Source organism: Apiospora phragmitis (genome assembly GCF_038363925.1).
Source record: "Apiospora phragmitis strain CBS 135458 chromosome Unknown utg000008l:1.0-3514335.0:1.0-3519231.0, whole genome shotgun sequence".
Taxonomy (NCBI): Eukaryota; Fungi; Ascomycota; class Sordariomycetes; order Amphisphaeriales; family Apiosporaceae; genus Apiospora; species Apiospora phragmitis.
The window spans coordinates 2,407,369-2,431,832 of record NW_027117407.1 but is presented as its reverse complement, the minus strand read 5'-3'; the positions used below and the strand labels follow the sequence as shown (position 1 = coordinate 2,431,832).

General features: G+C 50.5%; 6 protein-coding genes across 6 annotated transcripts; 2 read left to right on the top strand and 4 right to left on the bottom strand.

Moving 5' to 3' along the window:
- Nucleotides 1-1,910: 1,910 nt before the first annotated feature.
- On the top strand, nucleotides 1,911-5,573 carry PG994_009165 (uncharacterized protein; the record flags this gene model as incomplete). Its single annotated transcript, XM_066860574.1, has 4 exons — nucleotides 1,911-1,988; nucleotides 2,056-2,980; nucleotides 3,036-4,460; nucleotides 4,510-5,573. The coding sequence occupies 4 exons, from the start codon at nucleotides 1,911-1,913 to the stop codon at nucleotides 5,571-5,573; spliced, it is 3,492 nt and encodes a 1,163-aa protein (XP_066714163.1).
- Nucleotides 5,574-6,989: 1,416 nt separating this feature from the next.
- On the bottom strand, nucleotides 6,990-8,234 carry PG994_009164 (uncharacterized protein; the record flags this gene model as incomplete). Its single annotated transcript, XM_066860573.1, has 3 exons — nucleotides 6,990-7,342; nucleotides 7,515-7,689; nucleotides 8,085-8,234. The coding sequence occupies 3 exons, from the start codon at nucleotides 8,232-8,234 to the stop codon at nucleotides 6,990-6,992; spliced, it is 678 nt and encodes a 225-aa protein (XP_066714162.1).
- A 2,034-nt stretch (nucleotides 8,235-10,268) lies between these two features.
- PG994_009163 (nucleotide-diphospho-sugar transferase) lies at nucleotides 10,269-12,690 on the top strand (the record flags this gene model as incomplete). The annotated part of the gene is made up of 8 exons (XM_066860572.1): nucleotides 10,269-10,310; nucleotides 10,372-10,399; nucleotides 10,454-10,591; nucleotides 10,629-11,209; nucleotides 11,263-11,432; nucleotides 11,487-12,210; nucleotides 12,284-12,506; nucleotides 12,572-12,690. 8 exons carry the CDS (start codon nucleotides 10,269-10,271, stop codon nucleotides 12,688-12,690), a joined length of 2,025 nt encoding a protein of 674 aa, XP_066714161.1.
- A 1,471-nt stretch (nucleotides 12,691-14,161) lies between these two features.
- PG994_009162 (nicotinamide N-methyltransferase) lies at nucleotides 14,162-15,124 on the bottom strand (the record flags this gene model as incomplete). The annotated part of the gene is made up of 1 exon (XM_066860571.1): nucleotides 14,162-15,124. The coding sequence occupies one exon, from the start codon at nucleotides 15,122-15,124 to the stop codon at nucleotides 14,162-14,164; it is 963 nt and encodes a 320-aa protein (XP_066714160.1).
- A 1,713-nt stretch (nucleotides 15,125-16,837) lies between these two features.
- On the bottom strand, nucleotides 16,838-17,053 carry PG994_009161 (uncharacterized protein; the record flags this gene model as incomplete). Its single annotated transcript, XM_066860570.1, has 1 exon — nucleotides 16,838-17,053. One exon carries the CDS (start codon nucleotides 17,051-17,053, stop codon nucleotides 16,838-16,840), a length of 216 nt encoding a protein of 71 aa, XP_066714159.1.
- A 192-nt stretch (nucleotides 17,054-17,245) lies between these two features.
- PG994_009160 (zinc finger protein) lies at nucleotides 17,246-19,502 on the bottom strand (the record flags this gene model as incomplete). Its single annotated transcript, XM_066860569.1, has 2 exons — nucleotides 17,246-18,606; nucleotides 19,019-19,502. The coding sequence occupies 2 exons, from the start codon at nucleotides 19,500-19,502 to the stop codon at nucleotides 17,246-17,248; spliced, it is 1,845 nt and encodes a 614-aa protein (XP_066714158.1).
- Nucleotides 19,503-24,464: the final 4,962 nt, after the last annotated feature.

The following is a 24,464-nucleotide window of genomic DNA, read 5'->3' as shown; positions in this document are numbered from 1 at the left end:
CTCTTTTTTTATTTTAATTATTTTTAATTAATATTATAGCAGGGCTAAGAAATCGCGACCTAAGGCACGGATAGTTAATTATATGACATAGAGGGGTATAATATTAATTTCCCGATGTTTTTCGATATACGATAGATTAATCAAGAATATGCACTCCTTAATATATACTTAGACGCTTATTTCGTTACTCTTATAATGTTTTCCTCTTAAAAAGAAGGCCGCGTGCAGGCAGCCTAATAAGGGGCTGACCCTACGAGTGTCGACTATAGTTTATAGCAGTATAGATTATGTGTTTTTAATATACTCGTATTATTTAATTCGTATTATTTTTCAAGTTTTAATTTAAGGTAGTTATACGAGGTATTAAGTATTATCGTGATATTATTTTTAAATAATTATTTAATAATATCACGAATATTATTATTATAAGTAAAATTATAAACGTTAATTAATAAAGTCGAGTTACGTTTAAAATTTTATAAATAATTTAAGTTATTATAATATTATTTCGAGAATAAGTTTTAATTATATTATTAAATTAAATCGAAATATTATACCTTTTTTAATTTTTTTTTTTAAAATAAAAGTTATAAATATTTAAAATATATTATCGTATCGAGTTTTATACATTCTTTTCTTTTCTATTATTATTTTATAATATATATTTATTATAATATTTAATCGTATTAAATTTTATTAAAATTAAGAGCTAGTCTCGTTAAAATTTCATACATCTTTATTTAAAATATCGTATTTAGTCTTAATATTCGCAACTAGCGCGAACTAGCCGGAAATAATACCTATATCTTTATAAAAAACCCTCTAGTAATCGTATCAACGGTTTATTTAAGTCTTAAAGTTTAGGTTATAATTAATAAAGCGTTTAACTTAGTGTTTATTAACGCGGTCGCCGTCGCGCGACTTTAAGAAAAAATTAGCTATATTTCTTATAATATTAATATTAAGAGATATCCCTTAAGTATTTAAACTAATTATATAATAACGAAATATATCTTTTTTAATTAAATTTAATTTATATTATAAATATCGGATTTCGCGTCGAGGTTTAATACCGCGGAGTTGGTTGTTTAAAGTAGCTTAAGAGATGTCGTACACTTTTGTAGTAACTCTTTAGCTAATTTAATTTAAACCTTCTCGCGTCGCTTAAATTATTAAAATAATACGATCTTTTTTTAATTAAATCGATATTATAATTATAAAGATATTACGTGTTAAAGTTTAATTATATAAGTTAAAAAAAAGTGGTCGACTTAATAATATAATTAATTTAATAATAAACTACGTTACGTTTTTTAATTATTAATAATAATAATAAAAACTAAATATTTAAAAAAAAAAAATTAATATTATAAGTTAAAAATAGTGTTTAAAAAAAATTAATTAATTAATAAAGTTATAAAATTAAAATTAAAAGTAAAATTAAAAGTTTTTTTTAAATAAAGTTTAATTAAAATAAATCTATTTTAATTTTTTAATTTAAGTTTTTAATATAAGTTTATTATATTAACTATTTATATAATTAATAAAAAGCTTTTTAAATATATATATAAAATAATATTTAAATAAAAAAACGTACTCTATTACTTAAAACCGTTACTAATCCGTTTTCATCGGCCAAGTCAGTCACAAGACGGACTTTAAAACCCCCCCTAACGCCCTAAGGTAGGTACCGCCTTGGGGGATTTGGTACTTTGGCCGGGCGCTATACTTGTACCCATTTGATTGATGTGGGTCTCTTAACGCGTCTTCTACTTATCTAGACGCGTCGTCGCGGTTTTCCCATTAAACCATTAAAATACACATGCAGTTGTACGATTAACAACGCCCAGGGCAGTGGAATCGAACATACTCGCCTTCAAACCTTGGGAGTTACGACAGTTCTTCTCAAGATGGAGGCTTCAGAAGGAGGCTCGACAGATGTTGTACATCCCGAAGTTCGGGCGCACATCACCAGTCTTGTGTCTGCGGTGAGTGGCTACCTACCATACTGACTGCCTGCGCTCCTTCAGAGTGGTACTGACCAACACGACGTAGCTTGGCGGGTTTAGTGCCGATGATGATGGACGATACGTGCTGGGTGACTCCGCCTTGGAGGTTCTTCGAGACATCAAGAAATGGATACGCTTCTACGACGAGAAAACGAACCGAATGGACGTTGCGCGATGCCTCGCCGATGCGAATCTAATTGACGGCGACTTGCTCCATATTCTCGCCACCTGGCCAGAGAATGCAAACGACAACAAGTTCAAGGCCCGAGTGGCGCTGGCCTGCTTCGAGATCCTGGTGCCCCTGACCTGGCCGTTGGACCGCAACAGGGAAGAGATGACAGTGAACCACCATCGGCATATACCGGTCTTGCAGCTTGCCCAGCTTGCCTACAAACGCTCTATAATCAACTTCGATGCTGCGCAAATACTACACACCGCCGTCCGGGTGGCATTGTCATCATTAGCAATACCGAGAAACGAACGTAGCACCCGCGACGAGGGTATCATCAAGCTTGTGCTACTATTTCTTCGAAATGTTGCCATGATATCGCCCCCTCCAGGCGTTACATACGACGGCGACGAATCACAAATATCACGATCTGCTCTAATCGACGCATTCTCGTATCAGGACATCCTTCTCACCATTCTGACAATCGCATCAAACATGGGAGAGGATTTCAACCAGGAGGGCTTAGTTGTGATGGAGATCATCTTCCACCTGGTCAAGCGTGTCAACATCAGCCAGCTATTTATGGACGACAAGCAAGTCGGCAAGGCCAAGTCCGATGAATTGGCTACACTGATGCAGAAGGAGGCTGCAATGCACAGGTCTCAAAATCGCAAAGCGCCAACCCGACATAGTCGTTGGGGAAGTATGCTTTGGGTCAAGCGGGATGATGGCAAGGTGTCCACCGTCTCTGGCCAGGACGCCCTTGTAGACGCTGCGACTCGAGAGCAAAAGATGGACAGTAGTAAGGTGTATAGGCCACCCAGGAGGCCTAGGAAGGAGGAAAATGGAGCCGAAAGACCTCGGACCGCGCACCTCACTAAATTCCAGAGCTCGCGGACAGCTGCGCAGTTTTGTTGAGGAATTTCTCGACTCCGGATTCAACCCCCTATTCATGCATGTGCGGAAAAAGTTGGACGAGCAGAAGGACTATGTTTTCGAATACCACCATCGCCAGTTCTTCTACCTTACATCCTGGTTCCTCGAAGCCGAAAGAGTACGGCAAAAGGTCGCCGCCAAAAAGGGCAAGAAGGACCAGAGCAATGAAAGCGATGTTGGGACATTCAACCTTGTCGCCAGTGTTCTGAACCAGGAAACTTTTATCACGCTAAACCGAGCCATGGGAGACTCGATGGAGAACAAGAACTGGCCCGAACTCTCTGCGGCAATGAGGTGCTTTACTCAGATCCTCCTCACCGTCCAAGAGATGACCGAAACCGGCAATGAGGAGGACGAGGAGATTGCAGAGAACATTCTTGGCCGTATCTTCTACGAGAACGAAACACACGAGCGGATAGCGACGATCGCACGGAACTTTAAAGACCAAGGCTTCGAGTTTCTTGATGCGTGTACAGAGCTAACGCATACGTACTTGAGGGTATTGGAGGCCTATTCCAAGCAGAATGTGGACATGCAGGTGCGTTCGCGCCGTCGTACTCGCAAGAACAAGAAGGCGGCGTCCGAGAATGGCGAGAATCCTGTAGAGGAAGAGGATGAATCCGAAAACGACCAGGCCAGCGCCGAAAAGACGAGTACGGAGCGCAAGTTCCAGTTTGGCACCTTTACCAACAAGTTCACGCAACAGGGCGTCGTGGACACTTTTGTCCATTTCACCAAATTTTGTCATGACCTGAACGATTCGCAGCTCAAGCGCGCACATCGATACTTCTACCGCATCGCATTCAAGCAGAACATGAGCGTCATGCTTTTCAGGGTTGACATCATCCATTTGTTCTACAACATCATCAAAGGCCAGGAGCCGCTTGATAAGCAATGCAGCGTGTACAAGGAGTGGGACGAGCTGGTGAAGCAAATTCTCAAAAAGTGCATTCGTAAGATCGAAGAGAGGCCAGCGTTGCTTATCGAGATGCTCTTTTCCAAGATCAACGCGACAGCCCATTACCTGGAATACGGCTACGAGAAGCAGACGATATCGTCTTCCAAACCCAGATCAGCTGCTGAGCTCGAGTTCCGACACATCGTCGACCATGACCAGCAAGTTGCGATTGTTGTGGGCGTCCTGCTAGACAATGAGTTGTCCCATCACATCAAATGGGTCAAGAGCCAACTGGCTGTTGCTGAGACTGAGCGCCGGGCGTGGGAAACTGCGGAGAAGGCAATGCCGTCTGTCGAAACCAAGGCCAAAGATACTACCGAGTCAGCAGGTCAAAATGAGGAGGATGGTCTCAACGAAAATGGTCCGGCAAAGGAGCCCCCTCCTATTTGTAAGTCCCCTACTCTGAACAAGTGTAATGTGATGCTAATCAAAAGTAGTTGTCCGTCCCGATGACGATGCACGCAGGACAGCCATGTTCAAGAACTCTCATCTTAGGCTTCTTATGAAGCTTGTCGGGTTTCAACGCCTTGACACGGCCGCAGAGGAAACGCCAAAAAGCGACTGGATCGTCCCCTCGTCTTACACAGCTGATCAGCTGCAGGAGTCCATAGACCTGATCAACAAGGCTGAATTCGACCCTCCCACTTTCGAGGATGGTGCTTTGGCTGAGAATCAGCTACGGCGGAAGACTGCGCCCCGAAAGAAAGCCGTTTTTGATGAGGATGAGAATGACGGAGACGAAGACGAGAACCTCTTCCCAGCGGGTGGGCCGACCGCCCGCAAAGTGGTTGAAGAGAACGGGGCGAAGCCGAGGAAAATACGAAAGCGCCGCCGGCGAGCTAGTAACTCTGAACCGCTCGACGACGAGGAGCTGGAGGAGAAAGCGCGCAAGCGCCGCGAGCGCGAGAAGGAGAAGGCGCGCCGCTTCAAGAGTGACGTATACGTGCACGCCAGCGATGACGAGACGGACGAGGAGCGCGATCGCGAATTCTTCGCCAACGAGGAGCTGCTCCGGCAGAAGCAGAAGGCCCTGGTGATTTCGACCATCAACAAAGCCCCGTTATCCTCACCGCCGCCCAAGGCGACCTCGGTCAAGCGGAAAGCCCAGGTTCTGTTGGATAATGACAGCGAGAACGACGACTTGCCCATGACCCAGGACTCGGCAACGTCGAGCCGAGGGCGTAGAGTCGTTGCCGACGACGACGATGACGAAGACGAAGATGGGGCCAGCACGTCTGGGACCGAGGATACGCCGCTCTCGTCCGGCGGTGGGTCCCCTGCCCACAGAGCCAAGAAGAGGAGGCTGCGCATGGCCAAGGAACCAGGGCCGGCCCGCCCCGAGCCCGAGGATCTGGCGGCCAGTCTTGGTCTCGCCGTCGATACCGAGATGGCGGATGCTGACGACGATGAGGAGGAAGAAGATGTCGTACCTAAGCAGGCGCCGAGGCGGAGGGCAAGAGGAAAGGCTGGGTTCATTATTGATAGCAGTGACGAGGAATAATGATGATGGATGGTCTGCATGATTACTGGGCATAAGCATGGGCGTTCTGGGATCTATTGGGTACGCTTCTCTCGAATGACACGTACGTTTCTGAGCTGCAGACTACATTGAATAGCTTAGACATTGAGGTTTCGTGTAATGCATATGATATGATATAATTAAAACATGGTATGCCTCTAGAGAGATTTGCCTGTCACTGCTTTGCTTATTCTAATGGACGACGTCTAATGTGCGAAAGCCTGCCAAACGCCTCCTGAATACTCTGTCCAGGATTGGTCCTAAGATTCATATTGATTCAGTCAGTAAGTAGGTAAAACCAATCTCCACAGTTCCTGTATGGCCTCTGGGGCCTACAACGGAAGGGCAATTCAAGCTTGAGCCTACTGAGCCTATCATTGACACTTACAACCACAGCTGTTATATAACGCGAGATCTCATCTATTGCCTTCTATATACTCAAGCTAGTGGGCCCATAATCAATGAGCTATTACCCAAGGAACAGTCCATGTCGCCAAATGCGAACCGTATTAGTCAAGTTACTCTGCCTTCTCTTTTGGCCTGCCTCATGAGATGCATACAACCTGAATCTCACTCCGGAGTCGAATGAACCCTGACGCAGTCGGCAAAAAGAACCAAAAGACTGCGTGCATCTCCAGTAGAGAAAAAACACAAAAGATGGGGTCTTGCCGGGGATCGAACCCGGGACCTCTCGCACGCAAGCATCAGGGTTGACCCTAAGCGAGAATTATACCACTAAACCACAAGACCGAAACCCCTGCTTAGGTAAGCATTTGTTATTGAAAGACATCTGCCAAACACGGCTTAAGTATGTGGTCAAAACGAACGAAAAGTTACCCTCTGGAGTATGATAACTGGGTTGGCGACGACAAAAGCCACGATGAAGGAGGTGGATGTCTGCTTGATGCGGGCCTCCAACAAACCTTTTCCACCGTGTCGTGTGCGCAATGGGACCGGTGGGTGTTTTGACAAAGAAACAATCGTGGTGTGGTGTGGTTTAGTGAACCCCTGTGGTGTTGACATAACCCCTGGATATTATCAAGATGACCAGACAACCCTTGGGAGGCGTTTTAGAGACAACTCCAAACCTTCCTCATCAATCCACTTGGACGAATACGTGGACATACCAAGAACTCCATAATAAACCATAGCTGCTCGCCGTGTCATTGAACTCCGCTGAATACTATGCAATAGTCTACAAGAGACTGTTCATCAGCGGACATAAAGTGCCAAATGGGCATGCATGCTTCGTACTACGAGGCGTGGGCGTAGAAGATGTGAGGGTCAGCACGAGAGCCAGGTCCTTGGCCGAGCCAGGATCATGGGATTCAGAGACCGGACTACAGGCACATGACATCGCCCCTGTCTGTGTGCCGTCTTCATTACTTCTTCTCTTCGTCAAATAATAGCCCAGCGGTTTCGGGAGTACCTTGATGCACAATGAAGGCACAGCTTGGTTCTATTGCCCTGAGGAATGGCTCTGATCCGGCGAACAATCTCGTCATGCGCCCCTTCTGATCTGGCGGGAAGGGGTAGGAAACTGCCTGCCCAGGGCATGGACACGGTCTTCGACCCAAAACAGCTGGCGGCGAGATTTCTGCCGCTGATCTCCAAACCACGACGCGGGCCACTCTTCCAATGGTCACAAAGGCAGGCGTCCCGGAACATCACGATGTTCATGAGGCACATGATGGCGAGACTCAGCTGGAATGGGAAGAAGTTTGCCGCATCGTAAGGTCGACCGACAAGACCTGGCGTGCAACCAGTGAGCTAAAGGGAATGGGCACAACGCCGGGAGGTCATTTTTGTTTTTTACTCACAGGCGACGACGAACTTATTTTCCCCGTAAAAAATTGGCGCAGTTTCGTCGTGGATCTGCTTGCAGACACGCAGCAACGAAGCATGAGCTTTCACGCAGCGTACGTTCTGCCCAGATCTGGGGGTGCCGCAACAAGCTCGACTCGGTCGGCAGAAATCGCACTGGCAATTGACGGGCAGGTTGGGGCCTCTCCGCTGATGTAGATGAGGCGGCACGAACAGCGCGCCGGGAGCACGCAGCACGTCTTCGTAGATCTGCACCCTTTACTCGGCGGGAAGTCTAAGGATCGGAGACTTGAGTGAATTAGCCTATTTCGATGTTGGTTGATTAGCGCATTAGGAACACTCTGTTTCGCCGCCTTCATCGTCAGTGCAAGCATCTGATGACGCGACTAGTTAAGACCCAGCATTGCATCCACGGACGAGCCATGGTTTGCAACCTCCCGCAAATGGACTACTGTAATGTAGCTTTTGTGCAGGTATCGTGGGTATTTCAGTGCTAGCACCTGAGGAGGAGCCTCGGAGAACGAATCAATTCCTCCTCCGACAGACGTCATGGCGCACGAGTTGGAGATTGCGGGGAAATGTGGAGAGACATGCCCCCACCGCATTGTCAAGATATGATGACTACCTGGAAGCAAGGTTCTTGAAAATCAAGATACAACAATTACTTACCGCGCCGATCTGTTGCTGTCTTCGAGCCGTCAAGCGACGACGGTCCTCGATGGTCATGGGCATGGGATCATCCTGCGCCCTCCCAGCGCGGGGAGGGATCAATGCTGCAGAGCGTCGCATGACCTTGCGATGCGCATCGGGATTGGCCATGGTCTGCTGCTGTTGTCGTCGTGGCTTGTGCCACGCAGAGCGATGGATGGGTCTGGGGGACGTGGTTGCCCTAAACGCCTCCAATCAATTCATCTCGAGGATTGTCGTGGATACAGTAGGAAGTGGGGACATATGTAAAAGACCGGAGAGATGAGTTAGGTAGACACACAGGCAGTCGGATAAGGAGGGCCAAAATTTCAACACTTATTAGGTACAGTCGAATTGATCAAATGAAGCCCACGTTAAGGCATCAATTCCTTCACCCCTCCCTGCTTCCCTCACACAGTACCTTGTAACGCCTTGATTCTTGCTGGCCTGGGTTTCCGGTGTTGGTTTCTGTTTGACGGTGAACGGCCAACGGCAGGACCCAACAAATCTCGAGAATATCATTTCAGAGAGGAAAATGTAAATTTGTCATAATTATATACTCCTCTCCGAATGTGACAGTACATAACTTCGATATAAGTACCTTTTGTATAATATAAACTAAGCTATCGACGAGCTTCATGTGCATTAGTTGCTGGATACAATTGTCTAATTCAGGTAATCCCAGAGGTGATTCAGCACTTGTGGTTGGATCATTACTGGGCACTTTAGTGAGCAGGCAGCACTACAGCGGATTTAGGTTCAGGACTCGGGCAGCATTTTTAGACACGTCATATCCCATCGCCTACCCGAAAGTCTGGAGCGATCTATTTCCCATCATTGATATCGACTCATACGATCGGATTGTTCGAGGATTTCAGGGACCACAGAGGCCCAGCAGGATTTCGTAATGTACTGCAATGCAATGCACTGATTGTGGCAGAAGCATATCATTGAGATTCAAGAGCATGCCGACCACTGTTGAACACGATGCATTGGACCAATAGTGTCGAGGCTTGCACTCACAGTGATCCACGATACAGCTTTGGCGAGAGAGCTGATTTCCACTTTCGCTCTAGGGTGTTTGGTTCGAAGCTCGCTAAGCTATCTTCCTTGGTCCCTGCGGTCCCTGCAATGAATATGAATATCAATGGAGCTCACTAAAGATCCTGGATCCTCGTCCGTGTCCATGACACAGAGCTTCCCGCCGTTGCCTCGTCGTTCCCCATGGAGTTTTCATCTGGTCACTACCAGGACTCTGGGGACGGTTTCGCTCGGCCACCTATTCCCGATAGACGTCAAACGTCTAAATAGATAGCTAGGTCAACGGCAATAAAGGGTGGCTGGGTTAGGTAAGACAACTTGGGATGAGAACGGTAATGAAGATCTCCAAAGAAAAAGGTACCTATCTGGTCTGATCTGGGGTGATTGGGTGATAGGATATGTACCTCCTGCGAAGCCGCCCTGCCGCCCGTTCCTCCTCCCGCACCACCTTAACAGGGAGACAGAAAAAATCACTGCCCGCCGCCTGCAAGAGTGGATATTGAATCAAGCTGTCATACCATTTATGGAACCTTGTTGACTCCAGGTTCTTGCAGTTGTGCTTGCAGTAAGAGGAGGGGGTCAATTTTGAATCGCACAGACTCGACAGAACAGGACCGGCTTACCGTTGACTTGAAAGTCCAAACAGCTAGACTGGACGGGGCACCGCATCCCATCCGTTCCCATCCTGGCTGGACGCCCGCCTTAGCTTCTTTCTTCACAATCCCTCTCGCAACATTGCTGTTTACGCTACGTGCCCAAGTCAAGTTGCTGAGCCTGAGTACCCCGGAACAAGAAAGCCCAACTTCGGGCTACTACTTCTTCTCTTGCCACTCCTGCTTTTCTTCTCGCGTTCTCGTTCGCTTTGCGCCGCTACGAACCACCTGCAGCCGCCACCATAAGTGCCAACTGAACCCAAATAACAAGCTACATCCCTCCCACTTACCTCATTTGTCGCTCTCGCTGCATTCTATAGCTAGAGCAACAACATCAGCATACCTTTGCTTAGACTCGTTCAGGCCGGCTGCCACTTCAGCACCAGATCCCAAGATCTGTTCTGGTTTCTTCTACGAAAGAAGAATAAATTTATCCTGTTCTGGGGTGGTTCTGTTGCATGCTCTGTATACAATGGCAGTGCAAGGAGGAGCAGAGGAGGATGTTTACCTAACAGTGAGCTTCAAGCCTCAACTCTGCTTAAGCACTTCGATCGCTGACATGCGTGCCATCATAGCTTCTTATGAACGATACATATTTACCTGGTAAGGCTCAAATTTCTGACCGATTTGCTACATGCCCGCTAACCCCATTCATAGGCGCATTGGTTCTGGGACACTCGTTGCGCGATGGCGGCACTTCCAAGAAGCTCGGGGCCCTGGTTACATTGGACACAGTGGCTGCTGAAGCTATAACACAGCTCCAGGCAAGCTCCAGCAACACCAACAAACATGAGGGTACGACATGTGTGCGCTAACTAGTACATGCAGGCAGTGTACGACTACATCATACCCGTGCCTCGGATCACGAACCCGAACCCGTCAAATCTGTCGCTGATGAATCGAACCGACTTACACTCCGCCTTCACCAAGATAAACCTATGGAAACAGACTAGCTTCCGCAAAATAGTATATCTAGATGCTGATATCGTTGCATATCGCGCCCCAGATGAGTTGTTTGACATTGCACACCCCTTCTCAGCCGCACCCGATATAGGCTGGCCGGACCTGTTCAACACAGGTGTCATGGTTCTGACACCCAATCTTGGGGAGTACTATGCGCTGATGGCCATGGCCGAGAGGGGCATATCCTTTGACGGCGCCGACCAGGGTCTGCTGAACATGCACTTCAAGAACAACCAAAACCGCATTAGCTTCAGCTACAACGTAACGCCCTCGGCCCACTACCAATACGTTCCCGCCTACCGTCACTTCCAGTCGAGCATAAACATGGTTCACTTCATCGGATCAGACAAGCCTTGGTTCCAAGGGAGAAATGCAGCAACTGGAAGCTCGGTCTTCGACGAAATGACGGGAAGATGGTGGGCCGTCTACGACAGACATTACCGTGCCGATGTAAGTCACATGGAGACGACAGCCTGCGAAGCTATAAGCTAATCACGCGACAGATACCGGGTTCAAAGCTAGTGCAATACCTCACCAAGGGTGAATATCGGCCACAGCATGGCGGTGAGCCCCATAGTGGCCAGAGTCACCATCACTCGTCTAAGGAACCTGAAGCTGAGGTCCGTAAAGAGCAGGTTCAGGAGCAGAAATTCTCACACTGGGACGCTCAACGGTCAGTTTTGACTACCAAAACACCCCTAAAAGTAAAGGTACTGAAAAGTACCAGGCAACCTCCGCCCGCAGATACGAAGCCCGAAGCTGCAAATTTCCCTGCTACCGTTTACGAAATGTCCCGAGACATTGCCCCGTTCGTCCCTCCCGAACGATACCCGAGCCCTCCGAAGAACATGGGGTATCAGGTTCCCAACGAACGTCCGGTGTCGCATTACATGAAGCCCAAGGCGATCTTCCCTTGGGAGGTCAATCAGGAAGCCCCTACCCGCGTCTTTGCCGAAGACGCGTTTCGTCAAGCACCCACGGGTGAGCATCTTGCATCTTCCTCTTCCGAGGAACAAAATCCGGCTGAGTCTTTTGTAACAGAATCGTCCCCTACGGAACCTAAGGATGAGCCGCCGACCCCCACCATCTCAGTCACGTCATCGGACCCCTGGAGCTCATTTATGCGCACGAATGCTTGGGATGAGGTGCCAGAGATTGAGCGTTACGTCGGCACCCTGCAGAAGCATCAGCGGTCAAGAAGTCTCAAGTCCCCTGGCATCATTGGGATGCCTAGCCGAAGTGGAGAGGTATTGGAGAGTGAATTGGCACAGCGAGGTTTAAAGCTCACGGACTTCCCGAGCGAGACCGACCGGCCCAGCTTGCCCGTCACCCCCGCACCTATCCGTCGGCCGAAGTTCTGGGGTGGCGGTGGTAGCCCCGGAATCCACGAAGACGATGACGAGGAAACTCCGCTCCCAGCTGCGGAGGGCGTGCCGGAGCAGAGTGACTGGGTATGTGCACGGTAGACGTTACGAACCTGGAGACTGCCTTTGCGATCTGACTAACGTACTGCACTATCACAAGGATCCTGCGGCACAACTCCAGAAACTGGCTAAGCAGCAGTCAGAAATGTTGCTGCAGAAACTTGGTAGCAGCGGGAGTAGCAGTGGCAGCGGCAGGAGAGACAGCAGCGATTTGCCGCCACGACCTGTACCTTTTGGCTCGGAAGAATTGGCTTCTCCAACATACGTGGCGCGGACGGCCAGAGTTTTGAGCCCGCAGCCGGTAAAAGGCTCCACGGGCTCAAGTATGGTACGCGGCATTGTATCGGAGGAAGATGCAACTCCCGAGCCTCTGCACCGCCCCCTATAGGCATACCTGAGCCAAGCTACTCCGGCCCTGGAGCAGCTTTCGAGAATGGCGAGGATATACCTCAGCACGAAGCAGCTCTCCCACCGAGCGAGGAAGAGCTAGATGTTTTGCAGACTTGAAAGCGGCATCGAGTGAAACTTGATGTTTAACTAATGTTTTGTGAAGTGTACGTACAAGTCCTTGAACGGGACTGGGTACGCAACAACAGTGGCCGAATGCACCGACAAGCATTGGGAACAACGACTTGCTGCCTGGTACGAACGGCGTGGACGATCGAAACCCGAGTCAGCATGGTGATGGATCCGAGGGAAGATGGCTGATTGGTATGGCACGGTACGGTTTGGTGTGTTGGTGGTATTGGAACGATTTCCCTCGCCACACTGATATGTTTTATTCTGCATATTATTCTGGTGCTGCGGGTTGTGGATGAAGCTCTCGAGGCAGAACAGACAGTAACTACGATTTTTGTACATTCCTTCCCACTCCTGTTCAGCATTTGCGTCTTTTGCATTCCGAATTGATTTCATGTACTGCGTACTCCGAATCTAGCATATGTTTTGGGATGCGTTTACATGGACTTCAACATCAGTGGCGAGACGAAACATGCATTGGATAGGCGAGCATGACGGTATGCTTATTATGATGCCATTGTACACGAATATATCTATCTAGCCACATGGGTTGTACATCAGGTTACCAATCGATTGGATCGTGAACTAACCGCCACCTCACCAGTAATAGATAGACATGGGAGCCGGAGGGTCGTAGTCAGCCAACCAGGGCAATCAGCCACAAGAGTCCAGCTCCGGCGACTAATGGAAACCTTCAGGTAGGAGACTTTAGTCCAACACCTCACCGCTGTAATTAGCCGAGCATATAGCCGTTCACTTCAGCTGTTACCCGGTATCCGATTTCAATAGCATAGCTGATAGGGGTGATGTTTAGAAACAGGAAGTATTTTGATTGATTTCCTATTTGCTTCATCTTAGACGACGCATTGACGCCGTCTGTTCTGCATCGTGGTCGATACCCTCGTCGAGAGCGGCACGAACTCCGCACTTGCTCTCTTCCCTCTTGGCATGGCTTGCACAAGATTAGTAGGCGTCTACCCCGAGCCGGATTCCCCCCTTCAGCTTGTTCGGGCCCATTTGCTTGTCTCGGGTGTACTCTGGAGCGCCACGGCGGCCCGTGTACGACCAATCAGCCAGCGCCGGCCGCAAGGGAGAGCTGAGGAAGCTCTGGTGCGGCCGCAACAGGTTTTTCTACCAGTAGGCCTGGGCCATTGTTTGCACGCACACCGCAAACTGACTTATCACCAATCCCTTCCCTTCGACGGGTTTTGCTTCTTTGCCAAGAACGCCATAAGCCAGAAATAAGCCCGAGCTAATATCCGGCCTGAAACCAGGGCAAGATTTCAGCTCGGTCATCTTGAGTGTCGATCATTCTGGCTGTCGTCATCAGGCCATTCTAAGCAAGGAGTAGAACTTGAAATTCTTGCTGTGGCATGCCCAAAGACACTAGACTAGGGAGTCGTCAGACGTATATAAGTCTGACTCTCTTCGTCCTTTTTCCCCTGCATTCTCGAACGTCTTAGGTGATGCGTCGGAGTATGCCGATTGTCAACCACCGCTTCCGAACCCCCGGGTCCTCGGCCCCGCGATCCGGAGACCAAGGGCGCTCGACGCCTTCGCAGTCCCGCTCCCAGATGTGCTCGACCTCCAGACCGACCGACGCCAGGGCCTCCTTGGCGAAGAAGTCGGCCATCTTCGACCGTCCGGAATGGAACCCGGCGATGACCCACGCCCGGCTCTCGGGCCCGTCCTTCAGGAACCAGGCGACGGAGCGCTGCAGGTTGGCATGCTGGTCGGGCATCCAGAGACAGTCGCAGACGAAGAGGCGGTCGAACTTGCGCTTGTTGTCTAGCGCGAAGGGGGTCTCGAGCTCGCCCCAGGCGTGCCCGTCCACGTGGATGCGCGGCGCCACGCTGCCCGACGGCGAGAACTTGGGCTGGGTGTTGAAGTTGACATTCTTCCGCAGGGTGTCGACAACCACGGGGGTGGGATAGTCGACAGCCGTGACCTCGGAGGCGCCTAGCAGAGCGGCTAGCATGGAGGGGAGGCCCGTTCCGGCGCCGACCTCGAGGGTGGATTTGCCCCGAATGTCGAAGTCTTTCGCGGAGACCCTGCTTCTTCCCTGACCAGCATTGGCCTCTCTATTACTGACTTTTCCACCCTCCGTCATATCCTGGAAGACCCCCAGCTCCGGCTCTAGGACCACGCCCTCGAGCGACCCGGCTTCGACGAGCTCGGCGAGCAGCAGCGAGGCGTTCCACAGGTAGTGGGAGAACAGCAAGCGGTCCTTGGTCTCGATCGGATCGGCAACCCGGACCTCGAGCGGATGCGGCAGGTACGGAGACGTGTACAGCAGGGACTGGTCGGGGTCGCCGTGCGAGTTGGTCACGTCGTCGGGGAAGATGGCGCCCAGGCTGTCGGATAGGTAATCCTCGGGCTCGTCGGCCGGGCCGACAATGCTGACGCGGGCAGTCAAAAGCATGGCCGCAAGAGGAGGAGGATAAAGAAAAAGAAGAAATAGAGCGGGATGACAACGACGACAGCGACAACAGACAACAGACAACCCAAGAGTGCAACCCCCCTCAGCAGTCAGGAATGCGAAATTTACTTGCTACATTGAAGAGGAGGGGCTGCTTACTATGGTGGGGGATTAGCAAGGCAAGGCAGTGACAGGAAAAAGATATTGTGGGTACTACCGAGAATCGTCCCGAACGCCGGCGCCCTACAGACAGGACCAACTTTATCACTTGTCCATGTGTCTCAACACCACCGTTTCATCGTCAAGTCCGCACCCCGGGGCTCCGAAACCCGTCCCTCTCCGGGATGCGGATGCCAGGGGTGGCCCGAGATAACACCCGGACGGGCCTTGGCAAGACGAGAGGGGCGATGGCCCAGGGAGAACAGAAAACATGCATGCTTCCCAGCAGGTACAGTAGCAAACAGAGGGCGGATCGGTCCGCGGTTGCCGGAATGTGTGCACTGCCTCGTGCGCTGTCAAACAAAGTGCTTTTACTCGAGAGACGGGCATCTCCGGATGATCTCATCCCGCATGGCCGCCGGGTATGCGGTAGTTTTCCTTCTTACTGTTGGAAGCATGTCTCACTCCATTGCTTCTTCAGGCGACTGACCGCCGGTGAGTAGAAACTTCTATGCGCATTCTTGACTCCCCTCCTTTTGTTTTATTCGGTTTCTTTCCTTTCTTTTTCTGTTTTGTTCTCGTATTGCCATTCACCGCTCCAACATGCACACACATGCATACCCTTACTAAGAGAAGGTAATCCTTTTGTATGCATGCCGCTTGTTATTGCTGTGCCCCGTTCTGCTGCAGGCACTGCGCAATACTCCCTTGCCTGCACGTCGCCCCCTGCCCGCCCCCCTTCCTACTGCCTACAGGCAGAGCAAAATACAAAATGCAGGGGGGGGGTTTGTTTGGTCGACCAGCATCGGTCTGTCCGGCAGGCAGCAAGCAATATCGCGTGCACAGTGCATACAATGCGACTCTACATGACGATGCTTGTACTGAGTACGGCGGCACGATAGGGCTGTGGTTGGGCGGCCTCCATTCCGCCCCAATTCCGACATATTCGATTCCGCATCTCCAATTTGTTTGCAATCTCTCTACTCTAACCCCCCACATCCCGTAGGGAGGCAGCAGTGAACAGGGCGGAGCGAAGGGATAGCTCCCGTGCTCGAAGTTGCATCCGAATACAGTAACAGCTTAGTTCTCATGAGATGAATAAACCCCTGGCGTGCTGAGGAACTATGCCACAGCCTGTCTGACGAATTGTGGCCTGGATACGTCCATGACGGAAATACTTCCGTGCTTAAGGTGTTAGCCAATACCATTGAAGTCGGATGCAATGGACTTTTCCAGTCACTGCAGATAAAGTCTTCAAGAGTTGTACAGAATGGTCACTGTAATAAATGTATAATTTGACATGGCCGAAAAAGTTATCAAACAGGGTATCAACACACGCGCTTTCTCATCTTTGAGAGGCGACTCAGATCAGCAAGCCCGTCTTGCTATCCGTAAAAAAAAACTCCCTTCCCCGAAAACGCATTAGCAACTAAGCAGCTGTTGCAACCAGCTTTCCCAACAGTAAACAGAAAAGTGTATCTTCGTTGAAATACGTCCCGTCATGAAACATCAAAGCATCAAGAGGAGCGGGTGCAAGCAACGCTGATGCTTGCATAATCATCCCGTCTCGTTCTGGCATGCCATGTCCGCAGTCTCTTGCGCCCGCTTGTCTATTGTGATATGACCCCCGTAGTCCTTGAATATGATATCATCGTTCATTAGATCCGAAATTGCGAAGGTCCGAGAATAGGAGAACCCCACGCCTGCCATGCTCCGAAAATGTATCCTGTTCTTCTTTTTTTCTTCTTCTTCTTTCACCAGCTGGCCAGTCATGGTGTATTGGTATAAGAGGGTACGAGGTGTACGTCGTAAGATTGCGATATGTCGGTCAGGTGGTGTAGACTTATGCAGGTGCGTATGTACTGTAGTGGTGGCAAGAAGGGGGAGTGCCCGAAGATAGGCTGATGATCGTACAGGGGCCAAAAAAGAGAAATGTAGTGAAGAGGTGTTTGTGTTGGGTCAAATTTAATGGCCGGTGAATTCCAACATCTTGCACATCTCTTCCTCGGTAGGGTCATCTGAGATCCACATGCCCTTCTCTGCCTCAGTGGCATCAAGGAAGGCCTGGGCTCGCTTCATGGTTTGCACGTCGAGGTCAGTGACGTATGACTGGCCGTCCGACAACTTGACGCGGACTTCGTGCTCAGTAGACAGCATCATGTCGTCCTTGGCGAGGCGGCGGGGGCCATCGAAGACAGTCATGACTCGCTTCTTCATCGTCATTTGGCCCTTGTCGAAACCCCAGGAAGATGGATAGTCGCGTCGGTTCTTGCGGCTCTTGCTCTTGGCCGTGAGGTTGACACCGCCTCGTGAGTGCGTCATGCCACGCGACTTCTGAACGCCGTTTGTGGGGTTGCCTTTTCTCTTCTGGCCGGCAATCGTCTGCTTCCGCGACAGCTTGTACTCGCCGTCGCACTCGTCGTCTTCGGCCATCTCATCATCATCCTCATCTTCACCCGCAGCATCCGTCTCGGTAGTGAGGGGTAGGTTGTTCTTGTCCAGTGTTTCGTGGACCTCCTTATCATCCTGCACCTCAGCCAAACGCCGCGCATTGATGGCCTCAGCGGGGTCTTCCTGCTGCACAATGCGTAGCACACAGTCGTCCAAGTGCTCGTAGAAGTCCTGCGCATTCGAAAAGGTAGATGAACATGTGGAACATTTGCCCGTCGCGTCAGGGGCATAACCTGTGAGCTTCTTCCCGGTATTTGCCGTGGCGCCGGTCTTCTTGCGGCTGTTTGGTGGGGTTTGCTCGACCCCGTGGAGAGCAGTGAGATGTCGCTTAAACACATCCGCGCGGTTGAACGACTTCTCCGCGGCCGATCCAGAACCTGGGCAAAACCCGCAGACCATGGTGCCCTTGTAGTGCGTAAGGGTATGTCTGTTCTTGTCGTACTTCCTTGCGAATCCTTTGACATGGTATTCGCAAGTCTGTATCGGACATTTCTCAGGGCGCTCATTCTGGTGCGTCAGCATGTGCGCCTTGAGGTCCTTAAAGGTTTTGCCGCAGTCCGGATGCGGGCAGCGTTGCTTCTCCTTGGACTCGTCGCCGCTGTAAGTAAGATCTTGAGAGCCGTGGGATTGGTATGAAGAGAGAGATGGCCTACGGCCCCCTTGCTGTGGTACTGCGAATGGGCTGTAATGGAAACCTGGGACGTAAGGTGATGTGCTGCCATTCCTGATACCAGGAACAGGCGACGCTGGGCCAGAAAGAGCGGGTGAGTGGGGATAAGGGTTTTGTTGAGGAGGAGAGAACTTGTTGCCGCCATCATAGCCAGGGATTGGCGGACCCATCGGGCCCCCGATTTCGGGATGAATCAAGGAAGGGTCTGTCATGGAAACGTACGGGTTAGTCCTTACATTCCTAGTTCAGTGTTTGATAAAGAGGAAACCAACAAGAAGTACAGAGAGGCGCAACAAGATGACCACTATCTTGAAGAAGAAAAGGCGCGTTGGAATTGTCGCGTCGCGTCACAGGATTGCTCTGCCCCCTGAACCCAGGACTACCAGACTGGCTCCCAGCACTGATGAGAGGGGAGGGATGTGACACAGTGGGGGTAGTTGGAGAAAAGACAGCTGAAGTGGTTCTGCTCGAGACCACAGCCGAGGCGTTTAGGGTATCTTGCGGGACGTCGGTATCAAGTACTAGACTCGAATTTGGAGGAGCAGGAATAATAGAAATCAAGCCGTGGTGCGCCGTGTTATGGGAAACATCATCTCTAGGGATCCGTGCCAACTCACCAACAAAACCGGGCTTGGCCTCGTATGTTATGCTGCTGAAATCTTCCATCACAGGCGCAGTGAAAGAGTATTCGGTACTGGTGTAGTAGTCGGGTTGGCCGACTATGCTGGGGTTGACCCCAAGGGCATTCTGGTGGTACTCCGGGATGAAAGCTAATTGTCCGGGATTGGAAAGTGGTGAGCCCACTGTGGATGATGGTGCCGATGGTGCAGACGCGGTAGACAGACTCGAGGAGGGGACTCTTAGATCGCCACCTTCTGGCGAGGCTCTGCCGTGATAAGAGAAATGGGGGGCTTCTGTGTACATGGCACCAGCCTCGAAACCAGCGCTGTGGGGGAAGTTGTAAGCCTCTGGACTGTATTGCATCTCCGTTGGTGGTGAGGTATAACCAGTCTGCATTTGCGTCTCTGGGTATAGCATGAAGTCTGCGTCGTTGTTTGGTCGTGATGGGAACATATGGTACTGTTGGGCCATGGAAGCCATCATGAGAAAGCGTGGCCAGGCTCGTCCCGGCGAGGTAGGTCGCGTTCTCTTGTAGATGATAACCGGTCACAAAAGATAAAGTGGTGAGCGTGGGAGATGACTTTCAGGTTATCTCATGCCAAGTCTGTAGTGTTGTTGTTGTCTGTAGCTGGTGATGTCTTGGTGTTGTTGTCTAAGGCGAAGCGCAAGGCGGCAGTCGGTAGTATTTATGTCAGATCGCGGCGCAGTACGGAAGGGTTCCAGAAGCCAGGTCGGATGATCCTATCTTTGCAAGAGGGCAATTTCGAGTGCTTTGAAATTTGGTTTCTTTTTCAGCCTTAGTCGACTTATACGATGCGGCGCAATCTTATGCTTCAGGGCTCAGAAACGAGCGGACAACGAGGGTGCTGGGGGTTGCTTCTTTCGATCCTTGATGGCAAGAACAGAAGAAGCAAGGTTGTAGGCTTGCGTGTGTATATACGTATATATAGTAATGAGGGACAACCGGTATAGACCTGATGGAGCGACTTAGAGACGGAGGACTAGAAGACGTGGTGTTTGGGGGCGGGCCTAAGGATTGATATATCCCAATGCCGTGTACCGGATGTGCAAAAAACGTGGTTGAATCTTGCCGTCCATGTATCTATAAGGTAAGCCAGAGGGGGGCAGTACACCTATGTAGGTAGAGAGCCTGCCTTACAAGGGGCCCGGGTGTCGCACAGAATGATCGACTACCTAGACGATCGCAGGTGTCTCTTTTCCTCTCTCTTGGGACTCTCCAGTACTGTCCAAGGTAGCTGTGGGCCTGGGTTAGGCTTGTCAACTTGACTTGGATGCCCTGGCGAACGAGGAATGGGGAGGTCGAGTGAGTGGCTCTGGGTGGCCTGGCATCGCGCAAAGCCGTGAAGGGGTGCATGCCAGACCCGCCATCGACTGTATCCATCGATTGATTGATTGATCAAAAGGTGCGTATTGCATGTACCCGAGTACACGAGTAGCCAGGTACATGCAATGTCAGACTGAATCTTGGGTGCCTCTGGACTAGTGAGCGACTGAGCCATCGCCATCCATGCTTGCAGGGTCCAACTGGGTGGGGAGAGGCTTCTGTTGTATCGGGTGCTGATGATGCTCGACCGCAGTGTTGGAGAAGCCCATTTGATCAGAGTCAAGAGGGTACGTACTGCGCGGCCTATTGGGGCACGACAAAAGTACCCTGGCGCGAGTGGCAAGAGCGACCTTCACTCCATCTTTGGCTGGTTACGGGCCCAGATGGGCGGGAGCAGGCCAGAAGGAGGCCTGTGAGGCTTGTCTCTGGCCGGGGGTGTGCAATTGCTTCCACTCGATGAGCCAGGGTAGCGTTATACTAAATAGGCTAGGCGTGAGCAGCAGCGGGCTCCGCTTTGGTGATTTGGTTGGCCGCGAAAAGTTTCCGACCTGACGGAGCTATGCTGTGTATCGGTACCTGTCTCCCAGCCGGCCCCAAGTACATGGAAAGTTAGCCCAAGCCTTGACTCTCTCTCTTCCTCCCTCCAATCCTATCTCTCTCTTCAACGAGGTAGGGGGGGCCGCGGGGGGGACTTGACCGTATGGTCAATATTTCGTGCTCTGCAACACCCTTCCCCTTTCCTGCCTACTGTATCTGATAATCGTTTCAAATCTAGGTCCAATGCAACCAATGCAACCATTGCTACAGTACCCGGTCCGCTGCTCGTATAGTTGCTTTTGCGTTTCTTCTTCCACTCTGGAGAGTCCTCTCAATTTGGGTTTCGACCTCACTTGCGCGATGTGGCGCCGCCCAATGCCTCGTAGGAGACGGGAGGATGAGACTAGCAGTAGTGTCGAGGACCGGTGCAGTGGTTCGTCTTTTGCTGGCGTACCGGCCACATAGTCTAATGTACTTACACTACAACCGTCCTGCCCCTTTCCTCCCACCACACAGGCTACGGCAGGCCGTGGGCGAAGCCATGGGGCACGCACTAGTAACAGAAGATTTGGAAGCGTGTGGCAGGCAGATGGGAAGATGGAGTACTGTCTTGGGGGCCAAAAGGAAACCATAACGACCTTCTAGACCAGTCGGTTTTCTGTTTGTCTTGTCGGGGAAAGGCCATGACTATAGCATAGACTCCTCCTCAGGGCTAACCCAGCGCCATCGTCGAGCTAGACCACACGGCATGGGGTTTGGCTCAATGTGGTAATACAAGACGAGAAACGCCCAACGGCTGGTCTCGAACATGAAGGGGCACGTTTGCCCAGCTTCACGAAGAAACAAAAAGTCATGCCACCAGAGAACACCGGGAGAGCAAGACAGACAGCCAAGACTTGAGACTGTCAAAGAGCAGAGACAGTCGCGAAATGCCGCTTCACAACACCGAAGCCTGAATGAAGCCGTATCGGGATGTGGGTTGGTAGAGGCCTCGAGTCGATGGCATGCGGTCTCCGGATCCATCCATCCCTCAATGCCGGGTGTGCCAATGCTACTACTGCTCAGTGCTCTCTCAACTGTGTCGGTCGTTGTGAGCCTTGTTACACAGCATCTTCAATTGGCATCTCCTGTCCAGCCAGATGACGAAAGGATCGGCGGGCACACCACACATCTATTAGCAGCAGTATTATTTTTATTCACCAGCATGGTCCGCAGCAAGCTTGCTTTTGTGCAGCACACTGCCACTTTCTTAGTCTCTAGTCCATGGCGCCAATGAGAGTCGGATTCGAGTGGTGGTGGGGAACTGCAGCAAGTATGTAATTTGCCTATCATGTATTGCTCTCTCTCACTATTGCCAGCACCGCCCATCTGGGCTTCTGCACGCGAGTGATGATGCTATCCTCCCACGAAGCTATGCAGACCGCGTTTTTTGCATGGGAACTGGTCTCGAGACGTGATTGGCTCGCCAACATATATGCTCATTTTAACCAGGCAGCTCTAATAAACTCCCAAGTTCGCATGCCGCATAAGCATCTTAATTGTGCAGACAGACCTTGCCTGATACAGCCGATATTCCAGGTTGTCCAGCTGCCTTCTGGTCATTCAATATTGAAGGAATGTGTCGCTCTTGTCCGCAGAAAAGCTGTCAGACAGCCATCGCATGCTGTTTTGGATGGGTAGAATGCAAAGCATATCCCGCCAGTTCTCATGCCATGTACATCGTAAGGAGCGCGGTTATTGGAAGACAAGACTCTGAACCACTTTATATCACACAAAGCATTTCAGATGTGTAATGAAGAGTTTGCATGGGCCGTACCTCATCCAATAGCCTTCAAGGTGTCGAGCTTGACTATCTGTTGCTGTCTCACCCAATGCTGGTACGGATGTAGCCTGCAACGGGGCATCTCATCGCCGGGAACATGCACTGACGTTGACAACTCGGTTGGTCATACTCGACGTATTGCAGCAGGCAACTCTAGATTGGCAGGACGTGCCCGCTTCTTCCTCCTTCAGAACAGTGATTCTTGGGACTGATAGATACGATACTCCGACATCCCTCACCTCAGCATGGGTTCTGGTGGGGAGATATTGATGAAATAAAGACTGACACCAATCAGCAAGGGTTGAAACGAACTTAAGCTCGGATGATCGTCATGTCAATTGGTACAGTAAATGGGTCGTGTCGATATTGCAAGGGTCAGTATGTTTGTACATACCATCATCTTTGGGGGGCTGTCACTCAACTCACAGTACGTACTGGTTTCCTACTGTAGAAACGCCGCTGGGATCAGTAAGATTGGCTTCTGCTGCATGCTGGTACTTTTGGACGAACGTGCGCCGCCGGCATCCTACGACAAGCAACAACCCGAACTCCGGAACATTAACATTTCTCTTGGGCTCTCTCCATTGATCCGACTTGGGTGCGAATCAGTATGTATGAGATATATGACTGAAATAGACATTTGGCAGCCCAGATCTAGCGCAACGAGCCGGCCGGAACGGGGTGGAGCCGCCCGTAACCTTCTGTGCACCTACTGTGCTCTTCCCATACTCGGGTGAAAGGGAGATGGTGGCAGTAGATAGTACACAGCATTAGGTTGCCTTTTACTACTCTACTACGTATGTCGTATGCTACTAGCTGGGAAGACTACCCTTATGTAAGGTTATACGACGTAGTATAGCGACCGACCCTATCAGACTGAATTCATTCTATCGAGTCCACTAGTCAGTCAGCTCAGTTATACTTCGTGTATTCAGAGTCTCTAATAATGATATCTACCTGTTCTAGCACCCACTTCAATCTGCCGTGCCGCGAAAGTTCAAGCTCGGCACCGATAATCGGTGAAACCGTCCCATACATGCTCTGTTCGTCCGCTGTGCGCAAGTGCTTCAGTGCTGTACCGTAGTACCCATTCGATGCTGGGGCTCTTGATTCCCACCCCTGCTGTCGTTTGTGCCGATACCAGGAAGAGTCTAGTGAGTTGGAGACATTTGAGACGATCCCAGGTTTTCGATTGGACGGTTTACGAGGAACCAGCTGCGCTACCTTCCCACTGGGAATAGCTTAAATCCAAAGATAGATCAAACTCCAGGGGCGGTGCAACTCTCGCGTCACCAGCCTAAGTCCTTTCATCTCCATCCCCAGTATCTCGAGTGACCCAGATTTCCCAGAAGTCCGAGTCCGAGTCCACCTCGCCCGAGGAAAATGGCTGCCGAGCCGTGCTGTCGCATCGGAAATGGAGACGGCTCATTTGTTTATTGATCATTTGACGATGTGGTTGCCGAGTGCGGAATTATTGGAGGCTGGTGTTTTCCTGCTTTTCCCCGCCGGCGAGTGAGTCTGCCGTCGCGGTATAGTGCAGCCCGTTCAATGACCGTGCCTCCATTGCCCGTCAAGACACGCTAGTACAATGTGGTGATTGAACATGATCAATGTGTCATCTCGATCCGTCCTGCCATCAGGAGGCGCAACGTCATTTGATTGCACTGGCCTTGGATTCGCTGTAGCACCAGTCAAAAAGTCCAAACCGTCAGCAGTAGGTTCCTAGTGGCTTGTCGGT